General features: G+C 38.9%; 1 protein-coding gene across 3 annotated transcripts in view; it reads left to right on the top strand.

Moving 5' to 3' along the window:
• Nucleotides 1-26,067, top strand: part of phyhiplb (phytanoyl-CoA 2-hydroxylase interacting protein-like b) — a 52,578-nt gene that overhangs the window by 22,543 nt on the left and 3,968 nt on the right. For 2 of the 3 annotated variants that reach the window (XM_079801418.1, XM_079801417.1), the window contains 3 exons: nucleotides 15,856-16,052; nucleotides 16,189-16,363; nucleotides 20,511-20,628. In XM_079801418.1, coding sequence (XP_079657544.1) covers nucleotides 15,856-16,052; nucleotides 16,189-16,363; nucleotides 20,511-20,628 — 490 coding nt within the window. Of the gene's footprint in view, nucleotides 1-4,651; nucleotides 4,920-15,855; nucleotides 16,053-16,188; nucleotides 16,364-20,510; nucleotides 20,629-26,067 lie in introns of those variants that run through there. The other variant, XM_079801419.1, reaches the window with a different exon arrangement.

The raw sequence follows: 26,067 nt of genomic DNA, 5'->3' as shown, positions 1-26,067 counted from the left end.
TATGACTGAAGGCCAGTATCACTGATACTAATGTCTCTATGAAACATCAATTACATTACAGTATAACTGAAAACAATGGCTTAATGTCTAATGGTTTAATGGCTTTAAAAAAAACTACTTTTCATTTAAGTGAACTTAAAACAATCTTTATATAAACCCATTATAATAAATGTTATATTTACCCATGGCCTTCCCTGTTACACATATACAGAAATGTAATAGTTATCAAACACCTTTCTTAACTGCATAAATAATAAATGAAATATAGATTAATCATCATTAAAGGAACACTCCACTTTTTTTAATAATAGGCTCATTTTACAAGTGCCCTAGAGTTAAATAGTTGAGTTTTACCGTTTTTGAATCCATTCAGCCGATCTTTGTATCTGACGGTAGCACTTTTAGCATAGCTTAGCATACATCATTGATTCTGATAAGTCCATTAGCATCTCATTCAAAAAATTACCAAAGACACTTTCAATATTTTTCTATTTAAAACTTGACTCTTCTACAGTTACATAGTGTGCTAAGACAAACTGAAAATTAAAAGTTGCGATTTTCTACACCTATATGGCTAGGAACTACTTTCTCATTCCTGCGTAATAGTCGCGGATCTTCGCGGCCGTACCATGGCTGCAGCGGCGCAATGATATTACAGCGCCTGAAAGTACCCCCCAGCTAGGTAACTTTCAATGTGACCGGCACTAAGTTTGTGTAGTTGCAGAGAAAGTTTCAGGCTTGCAGCCGACAAATTGTGTTGTGGATTTACCTGTGTGATTAGCCATGGTTCTGTGTGTTGTAAAGGGCTGTGATAGTAAGTCGAAGGTGTACTACCACTATGTTTCACAGAATACCAACGAATCATTGCGCCGCTGCAGCCATGGTACGGCCTCGAAGATCCGCGACTATTACGCAGGAATGAGTTCCTAGCCATATAGGTGTAGAAAATCACAACTTTTCATTTTCAGTTGGTCTTAGCACACGATGTAACTGTAGAAGAGTCAAGTTTTAAATAGGAAAAATATTGAAAGTGTCTTTGGTCATTTTTTGAATGAGATGCTAATGGACTGATCAGAATCAATGATATATGCTAAGCTATGCTAAAAGTGCTACCGCCAGATACAAAGATCGGCTGAATGGATTCAAAAACGGTAAAACTCAACTATTTAACTCTAGGGGACTTGTAAAATGAGCCTATTTTCAAAAAAAGTGGAGTGTTCCTTTAAAGCTACACTTTCCTCTGTTCCCGATGTTCTATGATGAACATTAATGAGAGGCATCTTCGGTGCTCCTGTCACTTTAAGAATGGCCGCTGCGCGCATCTCATTTCCTCAAGTTCATTTAAGACTCCTAATGTGAGAATACTCGACAAAACTGCCGTTTTGGCAAACTTCTCTGTGTTGTTGTTATTGTTTGTTCAAGAGCAAAAGAGAACTCGTTCTGTGCATGTGCCACGAGACTGGCGTGAATCTGTCTGTGCGGCGAATGTGTGTGTGTCCCAGCTGACACACACACAGACAGGACAGCGCGTTCTCGTGTCTTGTCACGCTTATATGGTTTAAAAGCATTTACATGAATAAGAGTGTGATCATATAATGTAATGCTGGGCAAAAATTTATATAAAACGGACGCTGCGTTAATTTCGTTAAATATTTTTAATGCATTAAACTGAAAAAATTAATCACCCGCGTTAATTTGCCCAGCCCTAATTTATTTCTTTCAAAAAAATATTTTTTATATAAAAGTAATCCATACGGCTCCAGGGGGTTAATAAAGACTTTCTGTAGCGAAGCGATTTGTTGTTGTAAGAAAAATATCCATATTTCTAACTTTATAAACTCTAATCACTGGCTTCTGGTAACAGCCGTACCCGGCTGAAGAAGAGTGACCTCTGACCGTAGACATACCATTCACTAACATTATAAAGCTTGGAAGAGCCAGGATATTTGTTTAATATAACTCTGATTGTGTTTGGCTAAAAGAAGAAACTCATATACAACTAAGATGAGGGTTTGTAAATTATGGGATCATTTTGATTTTTGAGTGAACTAACCCTTTAAGACTTCTGAGCTGTGTACAAGAATCCTCTGAGAAATAAACATTCCTCTGGAGTTCTTGTTGGTAGTGTAGAGGTCAGCCAGTTTTTCATTTACTCTGCACAATTAGCACTTTTATTTCTCCGTCTCTGTTTTCGTGTCAGCACCCATGTCAACACTTCCTTGACCAAAACGAGCAATGTGTCATTGAATTTGCTCTGTAAGATCTCCGAGGATCTCATCTCCGCAGCATCTCTCCCCTCTGATTCAACACATTAAAGAATGAAATGCTGGTCTATTTATAGCCGTGGGACCAAGGACTGATGAAACTTTAATGCGCTGCCTCAGACACAAGAGTGGTCCTGTAATACCCGCACCCTGGAGATATTAAACTCCATCATCCTTGCATCTTAAGTGGGAATTCAAGAAGGAGAGGTTATATAAACATGGAGAGCCACTGGGTTGTGGGGAAGAGCTCTGTGTGTGATTTATTAGAGCGATGTCGTGGCCGTAGCTTGAAGACATCACCCGTGAGGCCAGAGCACTTCATAAACCACAGGATATTATGGTCAATTCCCAGTGCCAGTGCTCGGCATAGCACAAACTGATAGATGGCCATCGTAGATATTGTTTTGCACGTTTTATAACCCACCAAGCACATGCTTTCCTCCAGCATCACATACAAATGCCCAAATACAAATGTTAATCCATATGCATGTGTTTGGAGATGACAGTGATGCAGTTTAACTTTGGCTTTGGATTTCATCCACAAGTGTTTCATGAAAGGCTCCATCCCTGCATCATGTTTCCCGTTTATTATTCATTAGGGTGAATGCAACAAAGCAATCCCTCTCTTTCCTCATGCTCCGGAGCGGTGGAGGGCCGCTGAGGGTCTTTTTCAGCTCAATGAGGGTGTTGTGGCGCTCATGGAGTGGCCCACCAGAGAATGTTGAGGATGAAGATGGCCATTGTCTGCGGTCTCATGCGTTCACTCTGTCCATTGTTGTCTGGTCATGTGAGGATGCCAGCGGATGTCGTCATTGTGTGGCCTTATTTTGTGAGGGGTAGAGATAGATATTATCTATCTATCTATCTATGGTCTAGTCTCTATCTATCTATCGTCTGTATATCTATCTATCATCTGTGTGTCTATCTATCTATCATCTGTCGTCTGTGCGTCTGTCTGTCTATCTATCTATCTATCTATCTATCTATCTATCTATCTATCTATCTATCTATCTATCTATCTATCTATCTATCTATCTATCTATCTATCTATCTATCTATCTATCTATCTATCTATCTATCTATCTATCTATCTATCTATCTATCTATCTATCTATCCATCCATCCATCCATCCATCCATCCATCCATCCATCCATCCATCCATCCATCCATCCATCCATCCATCCATCCATCCATCCATCCATCCATCCATCCATCCATCCATCCATCCATCCATCCATCCATCCATCCATCCATCCATCCATCCATCCATCCATCCATCCATCCATCCATCCATCCATCCATCCATCCATCTATCTATCTATCTATCTATCTATCTATCTATCTATCTATCTATCATCTGTGTGTCTATCTATCTATCATCTGTCGTCTGTGCGTCTGTCTGTCTATCTATCTATCTATCTATCTATCTATCTATCTATCTATCTATCTATCTATCTATCTATCTATCTATCTATCTATCTATCTATCTATCTATCTATCTATCTATCTATCTATCTATCTATCTATCTATCTATCTATCTATCTATCTATCTATCTATCTATCTATATCATCTATCATCTGTCGTCTGTGTGTCTATCTATCTAACCATCTATCTAACCATCTATCTAACCATCTATCTAACCATCTATCTAACCATCTATCTATCTATCTATCTATCTATCTATCTATCTATCTATCTATCTATCTATCTATCTATCTATCTATCTATCTATCTATCTATCTATCTATCTATCTATCTATCTATCTATCTATCTATCTATCTATCTATCTATCTATCTATCTATCTATCTATCTATCTATCTATCTATCTATCTATCTATCTATCTATCTATCTATCTATCTATCTATCTATCTATCTATCTATCTATCTATCTATCTATCTATCTATCTGTCTGTCTGTCTGAGAAAAACTTCAAGTCTCTTCAAACTGCCCGAGCACTCTAATCACATAAGACTTCAATAACCTTCAACTTCAAAGTAAACTTTGAGGTTTTGTCAAACCAACATTCAAAGCTTGACTTGATGAACTTTCTTCCTCTAGTTATAATATAAGAGGTGTCAGAAGGTCTGAAAACTTTGTGAAATGTCTATCACTTACTGTGAAAATGTGAGTGTCACAATCACAGAACAGACGGATTCCTACTTCCACAATAGAAAATAATCTCTAATACGCTTACATCCGTTATAAGAATGATGTCACCTTTTGGAAATATGACAGACAGTGTGAATGCCGTAGTGAGGGGAGAGGGTGGGATGCAGAACTTCACAGGATATTTTCCCCTTTCCTAATGGAAGTTGGTGACCAGATTACCCAACTGAGACAACCCAGCTCGCTGTCTCTTTCCCTCCTTGCTCTGAAATTTCAGTCCAGCGCTGACCTGCAGTCAGTCACTGAGTCCAGCTGATGACATAATCCGGGCTCCTCCTATGGGAGTGTTCTATAGGCTTGTAAAACAAACACTAAAGCTGCTCTAAGCCAATAGCGTGCGCTTTAGGCTCAGGGTGCGTTGAAGACGGGTCAGTGCGCTGGAGCTGGACAGGAGACCATGTCCACTAGCCTCGGCTACTGCATTACACAAACCTGCTGCTCCCGCCTGGAGGAGTCCAAGAGAGGACGGCGTTCGTCCGGCTGGTAGGTATAGCAGTTTCTGTCCTCGGATATAATCTCCTGCAGGCTTAGGCTTTTGCATCACCAGTTGTTTTTGTTGTCTGTTCCGAACAAAGATTACCTGGAACTGGATGCAGAGAGCGGATGAAAGCCAGAGAGAGTATCTGTGCTCATTAGTGAAACAGATGCTGTGACCTTGTGACTGATAAAGTCTGTTAATGAAAGGAAAACGCTTCAATGCTTCATCCTTGGAATATTTCTACTTTTGTTTTCCCAGAAATGTAATTACAGATTTCTTTGTGTTAATGGATTAGTGGTGCTATCTGTGAAGGAGAGGGCAGTTTATTTCAGAACCATTAATAGAGGATGTTTTTGATGCTGGTATAATGGGAATATGGAGGGAGGAATTGACTTGAGTAACCACAGTAACTCCAATCATGGATAGAGATAGCACTCTTTTGGGAGAAGGAGGATCCCCCATGCCTTCATATCACCCCATGTCCTTACAAGGAGAAAAGACAAAATTGGAATGGTTTTGCATTCCTAGTGTATAGCAACTGAGGCTTTTCTAAACTGAGTTTCCTGTGCATGACTGTGTGTCCGGATCTTGGATGATGATGCTAGATGACAAGTTGTTAGTGCTGCTTGAATTGTCATTCACTACATGTTATTATATATACTGTCAATGTATACAGTACCAGTCAAAAATTGACTGAATTTGTTTCTTGAAAATGTAACACATCTTTTGATATAACTATTTATGCTTAAATGTCTCGTTTGTATACAAATGTAAATTCTGTAAAATTTGCTAAAGGGTAATATTAATAATAGTGCTGGGGAAAAATGAATCGCGATTAACCAAAATAAAAGTTTGTGTTTACATAATATAATGTGTGTGCTGTTTATAAATACACACACATGCATGTATATATTTAAGAAATATTTGCATGTACATACTGTAGATATCATTTATTTGATATATAAATATATATTTTTTTCTTAAATATATACATGCATGTGTGTGTATTTACATATACATAATAATTATACACACTACACACACATATATAAGTTTATTTTGGATGCGATACATTTTTCCCCAGCACTAATTATATTAATATTGTTAATTTTGTAATATTAATGAACATTATTTCTATGTAATATTATATTATTATTCAAAATTAGAATTGTGACCAAACTTTTGACTGGTCTGTATACTATTTTATGCCATTTGGGAGTTTTTGGCGTGCGCAGAAAGATGTGGCGTTGTCACGTCTGTTTGTCCATTAAGCCTGAGATTACTCACTTTCCCCCCTACAGAGAATCTAAATTGTGAGCAGTTTGGCATTTTGATCCTCTTAAGGCTTTTTATGTGTAATTTGAGTTACAGCATGTCACACTGTGTCCTTGCATTCATTTTGTTGGATAAACGTTTTAGATGGCATTTTTAAATGCGACATTGCTTCTTGGTAAAATCTCATTACAAGGTTACGTCAGTGGTGGAATTATTTGTGGCTGCTTTCTTAAAGCTTTTTATTTATCTCACAGGTCAATAGCAGGTAATATTTTACCCAGTGTGATAATAATAATAAAAAATAACAACAATAAACATAAATAAAATTATATTTTACATAAAAATAAGCCCAGTTTTAGTGATAGTTAATCGATTTTTTTATTTAGTAATGAAAAAATATTATTGTCAATTGTCATTACAGTAATGATATGCTATCTTAAGTTGTAAAATATTTAGAGTACTGTTCAAAAGAAGTTGAAGAAGTTAACGAAAACGCCATATTTCAACAAATTAGAATGAAAACAATTAGAATCTTTTTTATGAAGTTTAAAGGGATAGTTCACCCTTATGTCGTTCCAAAACTGTATGAGTTTCTTTCTTCTGCTGAACATAAAAAATGTATTTTAAAGAATGTTGGTAACCAAACAGTTGACAGTAGCCATTGACTTCCATAGTAGGAAAAATATTGTGAAAATTAATAGCTACCGTTAACTGCTGGTTACCAACATTCTTTTAAATATCTTATTTTGTGTTCAACAGAAGAAGGAAACTCATACAGGTTTGGAACAACATGAGGTTGAGTAAATGGCAGAATTTTCATTTTTGGGTGAAATATCCCTTTAAGGTGTCAAGCTATTGAGGATCCTTTGATGAACAGACATTTTCGGCAATACTCGAAATAGAAATAGTAATTTGTAACATTTTAAAATGTCATGTTAAATTGAATCCATCCTTTCTTTCAAAAACGTTATTTGGTGATTCCAAACCTTTGAAGTGAATACAGTGCCCTCTACTAATATTGGCACCCTTGGTAAATATGAGCAAAGGCGGCTGTGAAAATAAATCTGCATTGTTTATCCTTTTGATCTTTCATTCACAAAATTCAATACTTTCCTTGAAGTAAAACAATTGAAAGTGGGGGGACTCACATTATGAAATAAATGTTTTTCTCTAGTTCACGTTGGCCACAATTATTGGCACCCAATTATTGCATCTTTTCCCCAACATAACAGCTCTGAGTCTTGTTCTATAATGCCTGATGAGTTTGGAGAACACCTGACAAGAGATCAGAGACCATTCCATCATACAGAATCTCTCCAGATCCTTCAGATTTCCAGCTAAAGCCGTCAGGTTTTGATTTTTTTTATCTGTTGGTATTTGATAGAATCCATGATGCCATGTATCTGATGTCCAGGACCTCCAGCAGAAAAATAGGCCCACAACAATAAAGATCCAGCAGTATATTTAACCGTGGACATGGGGTACTTTTTATCCCTGCTGCCAAAAAGCTATTTTTTTAGTTTCATCTGACCATAAAACCAGATAACGTTTGAAGTTCCAGTCGTGTCATATCCACAGAATATGCTGGAGTTTGTTTTTGGATGAGCGAGGAGGATTTTTCTTGAAACCCTCCCAAAAATATGTGGTGATGTAGGTGCTGTTTGATCATTTTTCTAGGCTTTCTGACCCTAAGGCTCAACAAATTTCTGCAATTCTCCATCTGTGATCCTTGGTGAGTCTTTGGCCACTCAAACTCTCCTCCTTGCTGTGCATTAGGACGATATGGACACGTCCTTAACATCTTTAGTTGATTGGAACTTATTAATTATTGCCCTGATGGTGGAAATGGGGATTTTCAATGCTTTAGCTATTTTCTTACAGCCACTTTCCATTTTGTAAAGCTCAACAATCTTTTGCTGCAGCGGAACTATATTCTTTGGTTTTACTCAATGTGATGAATGATTAAGGAAATTTGGCCTTTGTGTTTCCTCATATTTATACTCCTGTGGAACAGGAAGTCATAGCTAGACAATTTCATGCTCCTGGTGTGCAAAAAAAAAAAAAACATATATATGGATATAATTCCGAGATATTTTACTAATGAGAGTTTTTAGGGGTGCTAATAATTGTGGCCAACATGCATTGGAGAAAAACATTTATTTCATAATGTGAGTTTCCCCCCACTTTCAATTGTTTTACTTCAATGAAAGGTTAGAATTTTGTGATTTTTTTTTTAATGAAAGTTCAAAAGGATAAACAATGCAGATTTATTTTCACAGCATTCTTTGCTTATATTTACCAAGGGTGCCAATATTAGTGGCGGGCACTGTACATACCATGCTAGTATTGAATTACTGCAATCTAAAGAGAATCATCATTGAGAATTTACACAAAAAAGAAGAATTATTTACAAAAAAAATGTATGAAAAGGGGGAAAAAAAACCTAATAATTGTCCTAAAATCTTTTAGTTCAAAAAGGTCCTAAAAAGTATTTTTACCCTTTTACAATTATTATTAATGATAAAAACGGTTGCGCTGCTTAAGATATATTCTTTTGCATTTTGAGTTAAATATGTCCAGGCATGTTTTAGTGAGAGTTTAGTATGTTAATGAATATGAATGACTTTATTGTGTTAGCTGTGTGGGTGTGTAAGGAGCGCTGAGCTGCTCTACGTTTAACATCTCACAGCTACACTACTGGAAATTGAACAAACCAATTGCTGTAATTACATGAAATAAGTAGACTTCCTTATTCTCTTGTCTCTCAGACCCTCTGGTTGTGAATCGGCAATACTTGTGATATGGAACTAACACGTTTTTGCACTTTCATTTTGTAGCTGAAAGCATCAAAGTTCCACAAGTATTCTCAGCTGAGATAATACTGTACCAGTGAGACAGTAGCGGGTGTCAGAGCGCTCCTCCCTAACGTAGGCGATCTCTTGTTATCTTGAGTCTTTGTTCTGAGAATGCATAGTGCGGGCGAGAGATAAAACGAGAAATGATTCAGCGCTGGGAGCTACACTAAGGGGCTGCCTATGAATCATTCATTCAGTAGCTCTCTGGTGGTTGAGAAGAGCTCGCTCATCCATAGCGCTCCATCTGAAGAGACGGAGGAGGACGTCTCCCTTATGGTGCTTCTCCTGCTCTGACTGAACTGCCTTCATCTCTGTTTCTACACTGTGTGTTTGCACACCGGTTTTAGCTGACTGGGCAGGTAATGTGTCTGCGTACAGTTCCCACAGGCATTCTCTGTCTTTTTCTCGCTCTCTTTCTTTTAAGTTCATTCATTCGCGTCTCCCTACAGAGCTGGAGTGAATGGACAGGGCAACCTTGGCGCCAGAGTTTAGGGTTAGTGTTTGAATAGCTAACCCTACTCAAATCAGACGTCTAGCTTACTGTACCAGACACATTTTTAGGCAGAGTTTTTTTTCCCCCAACAATTGGCCAATGAAAGGATTTTCAGACAATGGTCAATGTCAAATTTGGGAGGTTAAACATAATTGAGTATTATCAAGTATTTGATTTATAGAGGTTTGTAATTCTTTTGCAACCCTGTTACTGAATTTATCATTCATAGACAGCTGTGTAATTTTTTGTTATATAAATCTAACCTCATGATTGAGGTTTTTACCTAGTAACGAAGAATTATACATATGTAGAACCAATCAAGTTGGAGAAAAATGATGTAATGCATCATGCCACCTTTGCAATAGTCCTATTCTATAAAAACTGTTGTATTGTCTTTGTCGGGGAGAATTGTCTGAAATTGGTTCGAGATCCTCCTGTCTGTGATCAAAGCATAGTGAAAGGCATTGTCTGGACTTATTCCCAAGTGATAATGTTCATGATGGGCGAGACGTCGTCCGACTTGAAGCAGGTGTTGAGTGGAGACCTCTAGTAGAGTATAAATTTGGAGGTGTCGAAGTGCAGACGCCATATTTGCTTAAGTCAGGTGTCTAGGGAAAAATCTACCTCATGAAATATAATTATTTGATAAATATCTTACAGTAACTGTGGTTACATGGTTGAAGGTTGGTCTTGCTGAATGCTGTTTTTACCATGCTTTAGAAAGAGTCCAAAATTATGTCACTTCCTGGGTGTCTCAATTTTAAAGGAACAGAGTTAGATAAGTCCATACACACCATTCTCATCTCTGTGCATGCCATAACTCTGTCTTACGCACCCATCGCTAGCCTAGCTTAGCACAATATTTGATATTACGCAGTGCCTGAAAATAGGAATACTTCCGTCAACATAACCAACGTGACAACCTGCTTGCACAGAGAGAGTGCTGGGGACTATTTTCAGACGCTGAGTAATATCATTGCGCCGCTGCACTCATAGTACGGCAGCAAAGTTCCTTGATCATTACACAGGAATGAGAGTATAGTTCCTATATCGGTCTAGAAAATCACACTTTTCATTTTCTGTCGGTCTTGGTACACGATGTAACTATACACATCACAACATGTAAATAGGAAAGTGTTGACGTTATTTTGTCACTTATTGAGCAGTAGGCTAGCTGGAGCCATTTACCTCCAGTCTTTGTGCTAAGCTAGGCTAGCGGCGGGTGCGTCAGACAGAGTTATGGCACGCACGGAGATGAGAATGGTATGTTTGGACTTATCTAACTCTGGGGATACGGTGAATAAGCTAAAGTCCCAAAAAGTAGGCGTGTTCCTCTCTTTCTCTGCCATTGATGGAAATTTCAGGCTTTCCGTGTTTTCACTGTGATACGGTAGGGGGGGGTGCTATTACACATCTTCCGAAAGAGTACTGAATCTCCTGATCAAAACACAGGCGAAAAAGAAGCAGAAACAAGCAATAGCATATGTAATCATTCTATATGCATATGTAAAATAATGAGGTACGAGGTACAAACTCGATTTACTCCATCTATATTTTGATCATCGTTCTGAATCCAATCTGGACATATTCTTTGACAAAAAAGGGATTTTTGCAGCTTTTTGCTCAAAGTTTTATATATATAAAATGTGTAAAATGTGTATACATTTTACACACATAAAATGTGTCTTTTTGTAAAAGCAGTTCTTTTTTTTGATATATTGCATGTTTAGATATTCATACCGAAAAATATTCTGGGGGCCATGAAACTTTTGTGAAAATTATCAAAAATGCTGGCGGTGGCTGGCAACTTTTTTCAAAAACGCTGGCGAAAGAATGTAAAAAACATTTGTAATCAAAGAAAATCATGTAGTTGTAAAGGAGGCCAGCTAGTAGTCGCTGTGCACCTCTTTGTCTCCTTGCGCCCCCTTTAGCCTTCCTGTTAGAGCGTTTGACTCTCATGCCGGCGGACCCGGGTTTGAGTCCCACTTGGAGCAGGCGGTTCAAACAGGAGGGGTTGCATTGGTGCCGTGACCCGTGTGGGAGTGAGGTTTAGGGGGGTGAGTGTAACGGAGGCCTGCTAATAGTCGCTGTGCGAGTAAACCTCACTCCTCTGATCTCCAGAGACGCTCTAGCGACTGATGCTAGAGGTTGCAGCCTTTAGCCTTCCAGATCATCCGACTCTCATGCCGGCGGACCAGGGTTTGAGTCCCACTTGGAGCGGGCGGTTCGAGTAGGAGGGGTTACACAGTAACAGGGTTGAATGCAAAATATGGGACTTATAAACAATTATTTATTTGATAATTATAGGCTAAATAATTTTACTACAATGTTTGAATATAAATTTAATGTTATGACAAAATTATGATGTTGAATGCTTTTCATTGTTGGATTGAGGTTAGAAGAACTTTGGAGATTGGACAAGCTAAAATCACTGTGTTAATGGGGGAATGCAGATATTTTATATGTTAAGTGCTAAGTTAATTTGATGTTAGGTATTAGTTTATCAAACAGCTCTGATATTTCACACAACGAAATATGGTATTTGTGCCTAATGGTTTTAAAAATGTCATGGGACAACAAAGAGTATAGTTTTTAAAAGAAGGTGAAATAATTTTTCTTGATGTATGGCAGCTCATGCAGTGTGTTTTTTGTGTTCATAGATTGGTAGGGAGATCATTTTTACAGCTCAGAAATAGCAGCATGTGAGAATGATGCTCCACATCTCTCATCATTTATGATAGTTATGTTTATTAATGTATTTTATAATCGCATATTTTTACCAGAAATATCTTTTGTAAATTTGTCTTTACAGTTATGAAATGTCAGATATTGCTTTTTTCATACAAACAATTTCAAGTGAAATATGAAATTGCCACTAAACATACATTATTAATTATTTTATTAATATTTTAGCAGATTAAGTTGCTAGTTCAACATTTTACTGTAAACAGTAAATCTGCAGTGCTTGCTTTTATCTTCCAGCATGTCAGCATAATATCCAATATCATGTCCAAATATGCACTATAATGGACATTATTTAAAGATATTATAGAATATTGGTTTGCACTTTATTTTACAGTATGTGCACGTATGGTGTACTTACCTAGGAAACTCCATGGGTTAATGTTAGGTTAGGTGTAGTTATTATTACCCAGTTATTATTATAATTACTATAATAAGTAGCATAGTATGTATATATGCGGAACAGGACTGTAAATTAAAGCGCTACCGAATATTGAAAAGTCCTTTTAATATGCCAGAATTTACATGTTTCATGACATTGTTTGTTGGTAATTTTTCCCATCTGTGGACTAAAGAGGCTAGAGACCAGTGTTGTCATGCTGTGGAGGAATGCTAGTCATGCTAGTTTTCATTTAGGGCTGCAAGCTGTTTTGCTTATTCGACCTTCTACGGGTCTCAATGACGACTGTGTTTTCTTCTGATTTATTTCATAACTGAAAGAGAAATGCTTTGAGGTGGGCTTGATTGTGCAGTGTTGATTACATGATAAAAAGCAACACATGAAAAGATGATGATTGCAATTGGTAGTCTGGCAGTCTACTAAATTTGAAAGCATGAAGCAACCGGAGGAATTGCAAATCCAGTCAAGCAGTTGATGATTAAACAAATCATTACAACAAAAACTCAACAATTACTGATTAGTGAGGCTCGTTTCTAAATCCTAAGGTCTAATCGTCAGTGATCAGACTTTCAATTTTTATGTGGCAGACAATAAATCAGATGTAAACATCACTACAATGAAGGAGAATCCTGAAGCAAATATAGATTTTAAATTGGGTTCTTTTCAATTTACCACGTAGCAACCCCCCAGAATCTAGTTGATCATTATTCCACACCAACTGCATTATACTTCCAGCTCACTTCCGTCAACTCCCATCATGGATGAAATGACCCAGTTGTCTAAAAAAGCCTTTCCCCGTTTTGCCCTGCGGCACATCCTGCAAGTCAATAGTGGCAGTGTTTGCTATAAGTACTTTGTGGTAAAGTTCAGTATTGACCTGGATAAAGGTCACACAGGGAATTCCCTCAGGAAAACATCTTATTGTTAACAGTTTTGACCTTTGCTGTACATTCATCTGTAGTCACTGCTAGAATCACACATTTCATAAAACTTTATTCCAAATATTGAATCTCTTCAAGACTTTGCAAGCAGTTTTCTTTCCTGTGTCTACATGAACAATGCTACTTCCACTGGTAAAACATTTTTTTTTTTTAAATCATTCAGTGCAATTTGGTAAAAATGGTAAAAGACTGTACAAATGCTACAGTAAAACCCTGCTAATTGGTTAAAGTTCCTATACTATATACAGTGAAAAATGATTTGATTAAATGTAATCTTACTGTAAAATGTAAACATTTTGATGTGAAAAAGACATTTATACAGTGAAAAACATAAACTGACATTCTCAAAATGTTTCTGTGTAATGCTTTACATTGAAGGGTCCGACAGACGTTTTTCAAATAACTTTTTTTATTTATACATTTGGGTTTTATTCTACATATTACAACTTATGTTTTTAAATGAATGTTTATTGCATTATTTTAGTGCTGTGTGTGTTACCAGGGATTTGCGTGTACCATCTGCAACATTAGTATTGGAAATTAGTATTTTATTATATGGAAAAGTTACTTGTGATTCATTTTGATTTGTCATATGACTTTCTCTTCACCATCTGTGTTTTAAAGTTGTTGTCAGTATTTTATAGAGGTAAAAAAAATATTTTAGTAATTTGGTATATTAACTTTAATATAGGGCTGGGCAAAACAATTTTTTTTTTGATTAATTGGTTTTTAAAATGTGGTCGATTCAAAATCGATTCTCAAAGGCCACGAATCGATTTTTTCCCATATTTATTTCCACAAACATTGAACATAAGATTAATGTAAATCTAGTTACTAGTCTTCTCTATTAGATGTCACGCTCTTATTTGCCTTGCGTGATGTTACAAAGGAGCGAGAGGCGCACGGCCTGTCATTCATTCATTCATTCATTCATTCATTCATTCATTCATTCATTCATTCATTCATTCATTCATTCATTCATTCATTCATTCATTCATTCATTCATTCATTCATTCATTCATTCATTCAGTGCTTAAAGGGCGGCTTCCGGAGCGTTGTTGACGTTTGTAATGCTGAGGTGAAATGCTGTAATAATACTACAAATCTGCGGAACCATTTAAGGAGACATCACCCAGACGTTGCAACACCCCCACAGCCGAGCACACAACTGCAAAAAAAAGATTGCATACATGCGAATGCTTGCCTTGCATTATGATCATTGTATTAAACTTGAGCATTCGCCATTCCCTTAAGCACATACGTTAGCCATTATAGACATATTCAAATAAACTGAGTCAATAGAAACAATTAAATTCAAACCTAATAGCTTACATTATAAACAGATTTCCTCAAATGAAAGTTAGTCTACATGTGTCAGCACGTTAAGTTATTGTTGTTCATTACCACGGCAACTACTTGTGTCCAGGTATGAACGCGCTTCTTGTGTATGAAAAGTAACTGCACACACGACGGGCGGCAAAATCGCAAGAAAAGCTTGTTGTGTACTGAAAATGGCTGAAAATCATCCAATGTCCTTTTTATGTTTTAGAATAAATATATCAAAATATCCATAGAAACAAAATTGCATAAAATACTTCTCAGATACATTTTTTAGAATAAAGTTGCATTAAAATTGTATTGTATTTAACATAATCGAATGCATTTGAAATATAGAGATGGGTTCTGTTTTAATGTACCCAAGTGTACCTAAAATAAAAAGAGTTTAATATACAGGTTTGTGGCTCTTAATTTCTTTTTTAATTACCCACTTGTAAACTTATGTTCACTGTTCTTTTTTATAAATATAGTACTTGTATCAAATCTATATTCATTGAGTTGAATCGAAATCGAATCGATTTGAGAGCTTGCGAATCGAAATCGAATCGTATTGAAACATCTGAATCGATACCCAGCCCTACTTTAATATATGCATTATTAAAAAATATTAATGTAATTTTAAGGTCAATCTGTAAATCTTAAAATATTGCTAATTCTGGCAACCACAGATTCTTTTTTTGTTGTAAATTTCACAGATTTGTTTTATTGGACTGTTTATTAGCATTTGATTGGACAGAAATTTGCATACACCCCTGAATGCAAGATGAGTCACCAATATTTTTGTTTTAAATGTGTATATATGCTGAAAGATCATTTCAGGTTGATTAAATAAGACAAAAAGTTCTCTGTTTCTGTTCTTTCTCCTAACATCTCTATCTGTCTCGTTGCGTCTCTCAGGAAATAAGTCCCTGGACAGTGGCATTGCCGAGATGGAGGAACTTCCTGTTCCCCAGAACATCAAAATCAGCAACATCACATGCGACTCCTTTAAGATCTGCTGGGATATGGACTCCAGGTCCAAGGAACGCATCACACACTACTTCATCGACCTCAACAAGAAAGAAAACAAGAATGCTAACAAGTTCAAACACAAGGTGTGTGTCTGCAGACACTCTATCTTCACCTCTCCCTTTATAGCCTGACCTTCAATAACATTGTCATGTACATGTGTTTGCAGAAAGAGAACTGTAAGAACCTGACTGTCCAATCTCATTTATTTGTCTTCTCTAGGACGTCCCCACTAAACTGGTAGCGAAAGCAGTTCCTCTGCCTATGACGGTGCGAGGACATTGGTTCCTGAGTCCACGCACAGAGTACACTGTGGCCGTTCAGACCGCATCCAAACAGGGTGACGGAGACTATGCCGTGTCGGACTGGAGCGAGATCATTGAGTTCTGTACAGGCGGTGAGATGCACGTTCAAGCTACTTTAAATACTTTAAAGCACGGTTTCCCAAATGGGGGTTCATGAGTTGATGAAAAGCTAATAATTAATAATATTTTATGTGAAATTAAAATAAATAATGTGACAGCACTATATATCCTGCATAAAACCTCTGGCAAATGGCAGTGCAGATAATTCTGCTGTAGTGACCCCTAACAGGAAACACCCAAAAGAGAGAGAGATAACTGGACAGCCCATTAACAGTGATATACGTAGCTTAGGGGGCTAAAAACTGAAAACTTTGTATGTGTTTTGGCCATTCATTTACGCAACAATGCTGTTTTGAAACTGGTTTGAAACGCAATTTAAAGTGCAATTTTTTGAATACAATACCATTATCATTAGTGGTGTCAACAATAATCGATTCGGCAATGCATCGCAATGCGGGGCATGCACGATTCAGCATCGATGCAGCTAAGTGCCATAATCGATTAAGTCATCGTTTATTTTCTGGCCTTGAGTTGGACAATAAAGTTGTGAAGTTTCAATTACTTCCGGGGTCATAACAACAACAACAATCAAGATGGCTGAGGCGGAGGGAGATTACTGATTAATTAAAACACTTATGTTCACTGCTGGAAAAAGTTGGCTGTTATTATTGCTCTATTTAATTTCAAATGGTTCCTAAGCAGAGAAGAGAAACATTTCTCATTCAAAGCACTGAAAGCAGTGATTTATGTTTTCTTTTTCAGGTTTGAAAATGCCATATCCAATACCCTGTGCCATTCAATTTCATTTTATTTAATGACATTTATGTCAAAGATACAGGAGAGTGATAATACACACATAGCAGCCAATAAAATCAGTTGTTCAATATCTGACTGCTTGTATTGTCTCATGACTGATTAAAATTTTGCATTGTTGTGTGCAGTAGAATTTTGATGCATGGCAATGCATCGTAGAATCGAATTGAATCGCATCGTTACCTGGTGAATCGTAATCGAGTTGTGAGGGCAGTCCCAATGCACACCCCTGGTTATCATCTCCGTTTAAACTGCAAAAACTGTGACACCATGCACATGCGTACGTGTTCAGTCTATGAGCATAGTGTTTCTTTACAAAGTGACATCGCCAACTACTGGCCTGGCAGCAGAATACAGCGTTTGAATCGTTTTTGCCGATTAGTGTGAACGGAGATCGTTTCGACATTGTTGAGTAAACGTACCCTTAGTGTGATTATCAAATGCCGTTATTCAATTAAACAACTGTATACTAGGGGTGTTCGATTAATCAAAATCGGAATAAAATCACGATGTAAGCATTAGGGATGCACCAAATCCAGGATTTGGGTTCGGATTCGGCCGAATATTGGGCTTTTTGACGGGGTTCGGTTTCTGCTGAACCTTAGAACCTAGGCTTGCACAATGTGCGCTCCGCTGGTTGAACGTAATGACGTTGATTACAGGAAGGTGTTTACTAGGTGGACCGTTCGAATGCAGTCGGCTGTGAGAAAGTGAAAATGGAACTCGTGAACAGAAAACGTGTTGTTTGGCAGTACTTTCAGACAAAAGAAGGCAATTCAAGTCGAGCTACATGTTCAATTTGCAATGCCGATTTGTCTCGTGGTGGCAAGGACCCTAAACAATAGCCGCTGTTAAAACAGTTGCGTATGAAACATCCGAAAGAATAAGAGTTGTGCATGAAGGAATCTACAGACAGCAGCCAAAATGCAGCAACTTCAGGTATAGCAAAGGACAGTTATCCTGGCATAATGTTGCCAATTCTTAATTAAAATTAAATTAAATTAAAACTGCTGTGGACGTTGTTTACTTCATTAATGTGTTTACTGTGATAATGGACTGAGGATGGGAGTAGGATTCGGTATTCGGTTTCGGCAGAATCTTAACCACTGGATTCGGTAGAAATAAAAATAGAAAGCATTCATTTTTCGCCAACCTCCTAAGTGTGCAATCTGAATGCAGCACGCCTAAATCTAGCGGGAGAAAAGAGCGGTTTAACTGTTACAACATGGAAGAAAGCACAGGAACGGTGAATTCAGGGTAGAATAATGGCCAACAACAACATCAAAAAAAATCTACATCCGTGGTTTGGGAATATTTTGGATACAGGAGAGATCATGTATCATCAAGTTAGGTCATTTGCAAAACCTATCGTTGCGGCAAAAAAAGAGTAACTTAGGGGCCATTCATACAGAAGGCGTTTTTGCAGTTAAAAACACGAGACGCAGGTTTAAAAGTTGCACATCTTTTAGCTTGAGCGCTGCATAGAACGCTGTGTAGATAGATGCTGCAAAAGACATGAGCGCAATAGTTAAAGCCATCCGTCAAGCGCATAGAAAACAATGGCGAACCAGGTCAACAAGGCATATTTAGGAACTGCACACCATACGAGAAGAGTTCAAAAAGGCATAAAGAAATAATTGACGCGTCACATATAATGTATGCAAAGATAGGTGCCCGCATTTATCGGCAATAATGTAGGCTTCAAAAAAAAAAAAAAAAGATACAGACAAGTTGTGTGTAACGGTACGTTTAAATGATTACTTTAGCAATTAGCATTAAGCTTTGTATCAGTAGAAACCCGGTAGTATATTCGAATGATCCCCCTGAGATGAGAGATTTATGTATTTTATGTCTGGAAAAAAGCCTCCGTCATCGGAGGTTGTTTTCAACCCTCCCATAGGGGGAGGGATCTCACTCACGGAATGTAAATGCGCACGGCCACTCGGGCATTCATAACGGAGTGGTGCGGAGCAAATAGAGTGATTTCAATGAATTCCTATGAAAGTTAAACCATGAAACCATGAAAGTGGTCCATGAGATGTTCTTTTGTTTTCTTTTGAAAGTCTTCTGAAGTTGACCTGATTTCAACTCTCCTCGACGCCCAAATCATCCAAGACGCGCCGCGCCGCTGGCTCCCATTGAAAATAAATGACTTCCTGCCACTTTGACACTCACACCGCCACCGGGCGAGAGCGTCAAAGTGGCTGGAAGTCATTAATTTTCAATGGGAGATGGCAGCGAGCTCCGGCGAGAGCGGCGCGTCTTGAACGATTTGGGCGTCGAGGAGAGTTGAAATCAGCTCAACTTTATGGTAATGAGCTATGATGCGGTTTGGCGGCAACCAATGGGAATGTAGAAGTGCTCTGCTTGAGATGATTCCAGAGAACGCAGTGCTGTAAACTTTGGTTCCGACCACATTAGTTCCCAAGAGGTTGATCATTGCTGTGGCGGGTTTGATAAGAAGGCGTGTGACACTATTTATAGGCAACATTTTTGCTCTAGAACGCTTGTTTTTCAGCGGGAATACAATTAATTTGCTCAAAACAACACCGATTTGACCACTTGCATTAATGCTGCACTTCACCCAGGACAGTTATTGTAATGTAGCCTGTACACAAATTAATGTTAATTAAAGACCACGGCTAGCAAACGTCTCCTATAAACGGCATGTTGAAATTATACTAGCACTTAAACTCAAAAGCCACACCACACAAATGGCTTTTAATTGCTTTATTTCGTTAGCAAACATGTTAAGTTCTTTCAATCGATCTGTTTTTTTATTTTTAACTTTCACATTTAAATGATTTCTTGAGGTTATCTTTTACGGTTATACCCTACCTGTGGTCAGTCTGCACAAATGCCGATCAAAATGATTGTTTGCTTTGCAGCTCCTTTAAATACAGTTTTAAAAAAGACATAACCATTTACAAACTATAATTTCAGATTATGCTGGCTCTATAATGTAACATAAAATGTGTGAGACGTTTACTTAAGGGTTGCAGATTTGAGGTCGGACCCAACAATGTAGGGGCTGCAGCATCTTTGATGAGTAGCTTCTTTGAAAAACCGGCATTGATCTGTGCCTGATTGTCGAAGCAGTCACTTGTGAAATGTGCAGAACAGACAGCTCGAACTAAAGTGCTGTGGTATTTCTGAATAAATAAAAATTAGCTTGTTGTTTACACATTTGGGGGAGAAAAACCCATGAATGGCATACTAATTAGTCATTATTCATTAGTCAATAAACAATCAACTGGGTTAAGAGAATGTATTTTAACACAAAAAATCTTACATACTTCACCTTTAAAGTGTTGTTGATATGGCCTCCACAAACCTATTTCGGCTGTTATTTTTTTGTACCTACAGATTATTCCACTGTTCATCTCACACAGCTGATGGAGAAAGCTGAGGTCATCGCCGGCAGAATGCTGCGGTTCTCAGTCTTTTATCGAAACCAGCACAAGGAGTACTTCGAACATGCAAGGTGTGTGCTTCTACAGGGGTGACAACGCCAAATTATTAAAGAAACAGTCACTTTTATTTCATTCTGAACCTCTATGACTTACCTTCTTCTGTGGAACACAAAAGGTAAAATTCTGAAGAATATCCTGGCTGCTCTTTTCCATAAAATCAAAGTGGATCAGGTCTATAAAGTTGGTGTAACATATAGATCCACTGGAGGCAAATGTTCAGAACCCATGTGCAGCATTTATTTATCCAAACATAAATCCTAACATAACTCAAAACTTGGCAAAACAACAAACAAAACTTGGCTTGACAATAAACTTGGCTTGATTAAACATAACAGACTTGAGAACACTCACCACCAACGGGTACAACGTTAATAACAGACAAAGACACATGGCAAACATGAGGGCTAAAATACACACACAGACTAATGACAAGACAAGTGACACCTGTGAACAGTGATTAAACAATGAACCAATGACAGGACAAGACACAAGATTACATGAGGGCATGGGAGTCACATGACAATGAAACACATGACAAAACCAGGAAACTGAAAGGACAAGACAAACTAGAAACATGACAGTAAACTTGATGAACTAAACACATGAAACATGAACCAACACCAAAACACCATGTGACAGATCCCCCCCTCTATGGGCGGCCCCTGACGCCCAAACAACACCAACACATCAATAACCTAACAAAGAGTCTTAACAAAAAGTCTTGGGGGGCGGTCTTGGGGGAGGGATGGTGGGCCAGGCCCGTGCAGGGGCACCGGACCCAGACATGACCTGGACGGGCCTGGGAGCGTGGGCGGACCTGGACCCTGTGGCGTGGGCGGACCCTGTGGCGTGGGCGGACCAGGACCCTGTGGCGTGGGCGGACCCTGTGGCGTGGGCGGACCAGGACCCTGTGGCGTGGGTGGACCTGGACCCTGTGGCGTGGGCGGACCTGGACCCTGTGGCGTGGGCGGACCTGGACCCTGTGGCGTGAGCGGACCTGGACTCTGTGGCGTGGGCGGACCTGGACCCTGTGGCGTGGGCGGACCTGGACCCTGTGGCGTGGGCGGACCTGGACCCTGTGGCGTGGGCGGACCTGGACCCTGTGGCGTGGGCGGACCTGGACCCTCAGGCGTGGGAGGCCATGGCGGCAACGGCAGTTCATCAGGCCATGGCGGTAATGGCGGTTCAGGGGCCCACAGAGGCGTGGCCTTCATGGCCTCCATGTACCCCCTGCCCCCCCCCAAAATTTTCTTGGGTGGGACAGCGGGGCCGTGGGCTGGAGCCTGGACGGGGCCGTGGGCTGGAGCCTGGACGGGGCCTTGGGCTGGAGCCTGGACGGGGCCTTGGGCTGGAGCCTGGACGGGGCCTTGGGCTGGAGCCTGGACGGGGCCTTGGGCTGGAGCCTGGACGGGGCCTTGGGCTGGAGCCTGGACGGGGCCTTGGGCTGGAGCCTGGACGGGGCCTTGGGCTGGAGCCTGGACGGGGCCTTGGGCTGGAGCCTGGACGGGGCCTTGGGCTGGAGCCTGGACGGGGCCTTGGGCTGGAGCCTGGACGGGGCCGTGGGCTGGAGCCTGGACGGGGCCGTGGGCTGGAGCCTGGACGGGGCCGTGGGCTGGAGCCTGGACGTGGCCTTGGGCGTGGCCGTGGGCTGGAGCCTGGACGGGGCCGTGGGCTGGAGCCTGGACGTGGGCTGGAGCCTGGACGTGGGCTGGAGCCTGGACGTGGGCTGGAGCGTGGACGTGGGCTGGAGTGTGGACGTGGGCTGGAGCGTGGACGTGGCTATAATAGTCCTTTGCCTCTCCTACCGTCCAATCTGAGCCACTTAGAAACAAAATAAAATCAATGCATTGCCAGAAGCTGCAGGGGTGTTCCTCTGATGGCATGAGGGCTGCAATGTCAGAGTCCAAACCGGAACAAAAGCACCTCTTAAGTAAGGTGTCATTCCAGGGCAACAAATCCATGAACCGAATAAAGTCTCTGACATAGTCCCCTATGGGACGCTGGCCTTGACAAGGGTGGGCAATGGTAACTGCTGGGTTCATAATGGCGGTCTGTTATTCTGTAACATATAGATCCACTGGAGGCAAATGTTCAGAACCCATGTGCAGCATTTATTTATCCAAACATAACTCAAAACTTGGCAAAACAACAAACAAAACTTGGCTTGACAATAAACTTGGCTTGATTAAACATAACAGACTTGAGAACACTCACCACCAACGGGTACAACGTTAATAACAGACAAAGACACATGGCAAACATGAGGGCTAAAATACACACACAGACTAATGACAAGACAAGTGACACCTGTGAACAGTGATTAAACAATGAACCAATGACAGGACAAGACACAAGATTACATGAGGGCATGGGAGTCACATGACAATGAAACACATGACAAAACCAGGAAACTGAAAGGACAAGACAAACTAGAAACATGACAGTAAACTTGATGAACTAAACACATGAAACATGAACCAACACCAAAACACCATGTGACAGTTGGAAAAGACAAACAAAAAGCATAATAAAAGAAGGCTCATAGTCATATGATAGCTTTGTGTGAAAATTACATTAAATGTATGTTATTCATTGAAAATCTTCCCCTCCACCATAGCTCTCAAACATGCTTCATGTTTTATAAAGTAAATGACAACTTAATTTTCATTTCATATGAATATTCATTTTCACCATAACAGAAAATTCCAAAATCCTGAACGGGTTTTTATTCAAATGTTTGATGTAGTTCTCTCTATGCGAATCATCTTTCTTTCTATCTTTGAATGCTCTTTTACGCCAGTGAATTTTCTTCTCTTCTAATCTAATACTGTCCTGTATAGTATAATTTGATGAAAATAGCAATTACATCAGTCCTTATTGCAGGAAAGACAATGTGTTCTGTTGAATTTGATGCATCTAAGGTGATATATTAAATCTATAATGAGCTTTTCCAAGAATAAAATGAATACGATTTTAGATGTAGGAGGCACCTTGGAATCAAATTAAATCCTTCTGAAAAGCCCCATTACAGTCAAAAGTAGTAAAAAGGAAGGCACTCATTTCCCTTCAGAAATCTTTTTTAATATAACTAGTTCTGAATGTACCACTTCATCTTATTTCAGTGAGATATACAGTATTCATTGCCTTCCTTCATGCAAGTCATTAAATCTGTTTCACATGAGTGAGTGAAAGTCTATCGATGCTGTGCTTGCCCCATTCATAACTCAATGAATTCTACTTTGAATTTATTCGATATCTGGATTATAAGTGATGAGCTTCAACCTGTTTATCACTTTGTTCGCCACATTGACAATAAAGATCAGATGAAAACCCTGAGGTCATAGTAGGGAGGAAAAAGCGCAGAATTAATCAGAAGACAGTTAAACAATACTTCTCATAAAAGGCTGGTTGTTTTGGAAGTTTCTGTCACGGAACAAACAACTAAAAAAAGTAATCGCAACTTTTTATCTCACAATTCTGACTTTATTTATTGCTATTTATATCTCAAAATTTTGAGTCAACATCTCGCATTTATGCTGAGAAATAAAGTCACAAATTTAAATTGGGAGATAAAAACACGCAATTCCAATAACGTTTTTTGCAAGATATGATTGCAACTTGGAATGATGAGAATAAGTCAGAACTCATAAAAAAGTCCAAATTGTGAGATAAAAACATGCAAAAAACAACTTTTTTGCAAGATAAATGCAAGAAATAAACGCGGAATTGCGAGAAATAAAGTTAGAATTTTGTGTTATAAACTTGTGAGATATAAATAAAAAGTCATAATTGTGAGATGCCAACTCAAAACTGAGTTATAAACTCAGAATTTGTATTTCATTCCATGGTGAAAATGGGCTTGCATAGGTTGTTAAAAAAAATCTTTCTTGTTGTCATCATTTACTCATCCTAACGTTACAAACATGTATGATTTTTGTAAAAGAGGAGAACAAAAGGAGACGTTTAGCTTAATGTTCACGCTGCTCTTTTTCCACATAGTAAAAGCGAATGGCTACTGGGTCTGTCAAGTTCCAAAAAGGAATACATCATAACAATACCATGAAAGTGGTCCATGAGATGTTCTTTTGTTTTCTTTTTAAAGTCTTCTGAAGCCAAATGATAGCTTACCCCAATTCCATTAAAACAAATTAGCAGTAATGAATTCTACCACAGGTTACTGATTTAAGGAGGCTAAGGCGTGGTCACATTAGCAACATTTCACGGCCAAAAAAGGTCCATTGTCTTTCGTCAGTAGTGTAGCAGTGAATCCACGTGACCAACTTGAATCTGTTGCGAAATCTGTGTGGGGAAATCTTTCGCCTTCATGTGAAATTCCCAGTATTGTGGATTCCTATTTCTCTGGCTATCACCAGATCAAGCTCAATCTTTTAAGGTTGAAAATTTATCTGGGGAGTCTGCTCTGTATTTTCTACTGCAAATGAGGTGTGATCAACGGGCATAGTTCAACTGACTCTGTACGCAATTGGATAGTCCTTCAACCAATCAGACCAACGATCCATCGCTTCTCTATCCGTCATTGTGTTAAACCCGCTAATAGCGCGTCAGGTGGATAAGCCAGTTCGTGATTGGTCCCCGCAAATTTGTAACAGAAGCAGGATCGAAATATGTACAGGTTTCCAGGCTGAGCTACAGGGCGAAATCAAATCGCCGGCAGATTGGGCTGGGTTTACCCAGTCTAAATTCCTATTAAAATGAAGCAAAAATTTGCAGAATCATATTAAATGTGACCACATCGTTAGTCACTGGCAGTGAAGTTAAAGGGCACCTATAATGCAAAATTTATTTTTATAAGGTGTTTGCCCTGAGTGCCTGCCCTGAGTGAGCCGTAGCAGTCCGACATTTCTGTTTCCTCACTGTAGCAGCTGGAGATATACACAGTCTGTGGCAAAAAAAAAAAGTTACAAATGTTCTGTGGATGTACCAAGGAACATAAGAGTCTCCATAGACTCCCGGCATCTGAGCCACTGAGGACACGTGGTTGAATTTAATTTATGAAGGAAATGTGCGGGAGAAAGTCGTTAAAGTGTTCTATATTTGCACAAATTTATGCCGGGCTGCTTCATATACACGGGTCAGTTTAACGTCAGTTTTTAGATTAACATGACGGTACATGCTAGTTGATGAGTTGAATTAACTTAACTCCACTACAACTACATAAATGTATCCGCTAATATTCAGAAATGTCATGTAGCAAAAAATTGTAACTTCTTTTTGAGTCTCTCCATTAGGAATGTCACGGTACCAAAATTCCAGTAGTCTGTACCAATACCTTAAAAATTTTACGGTACTCGGTACCAATTTCGGTACCACAGCTAAATGTTTTTTTTTTATTATTTAACTATTTTAAAAAATAATAATTTAATGTATTAAGTTTATTATTTATGATGATAATCATTGTCATTCATTGTAAATAAAACATTTAAAGGCTG

The sequence above is a fragment of the Gobio gobio genome, assembly GCF_949357685.1.
Source record: "Gobio gobio genome assembly, chromosome: 20".
Classification (NCBI taxonomy): domain Eukaryota; kingdom Metazoa; phylum Chordata; class Actinopteri; order Cypriniformes; family Gobionidae; genus Gobio; species Gobio gobio.
Note: the sequence above shows the minus strand (reverse complement) of the source record. Positions and strands in the feature narration are given on the sequence as shown.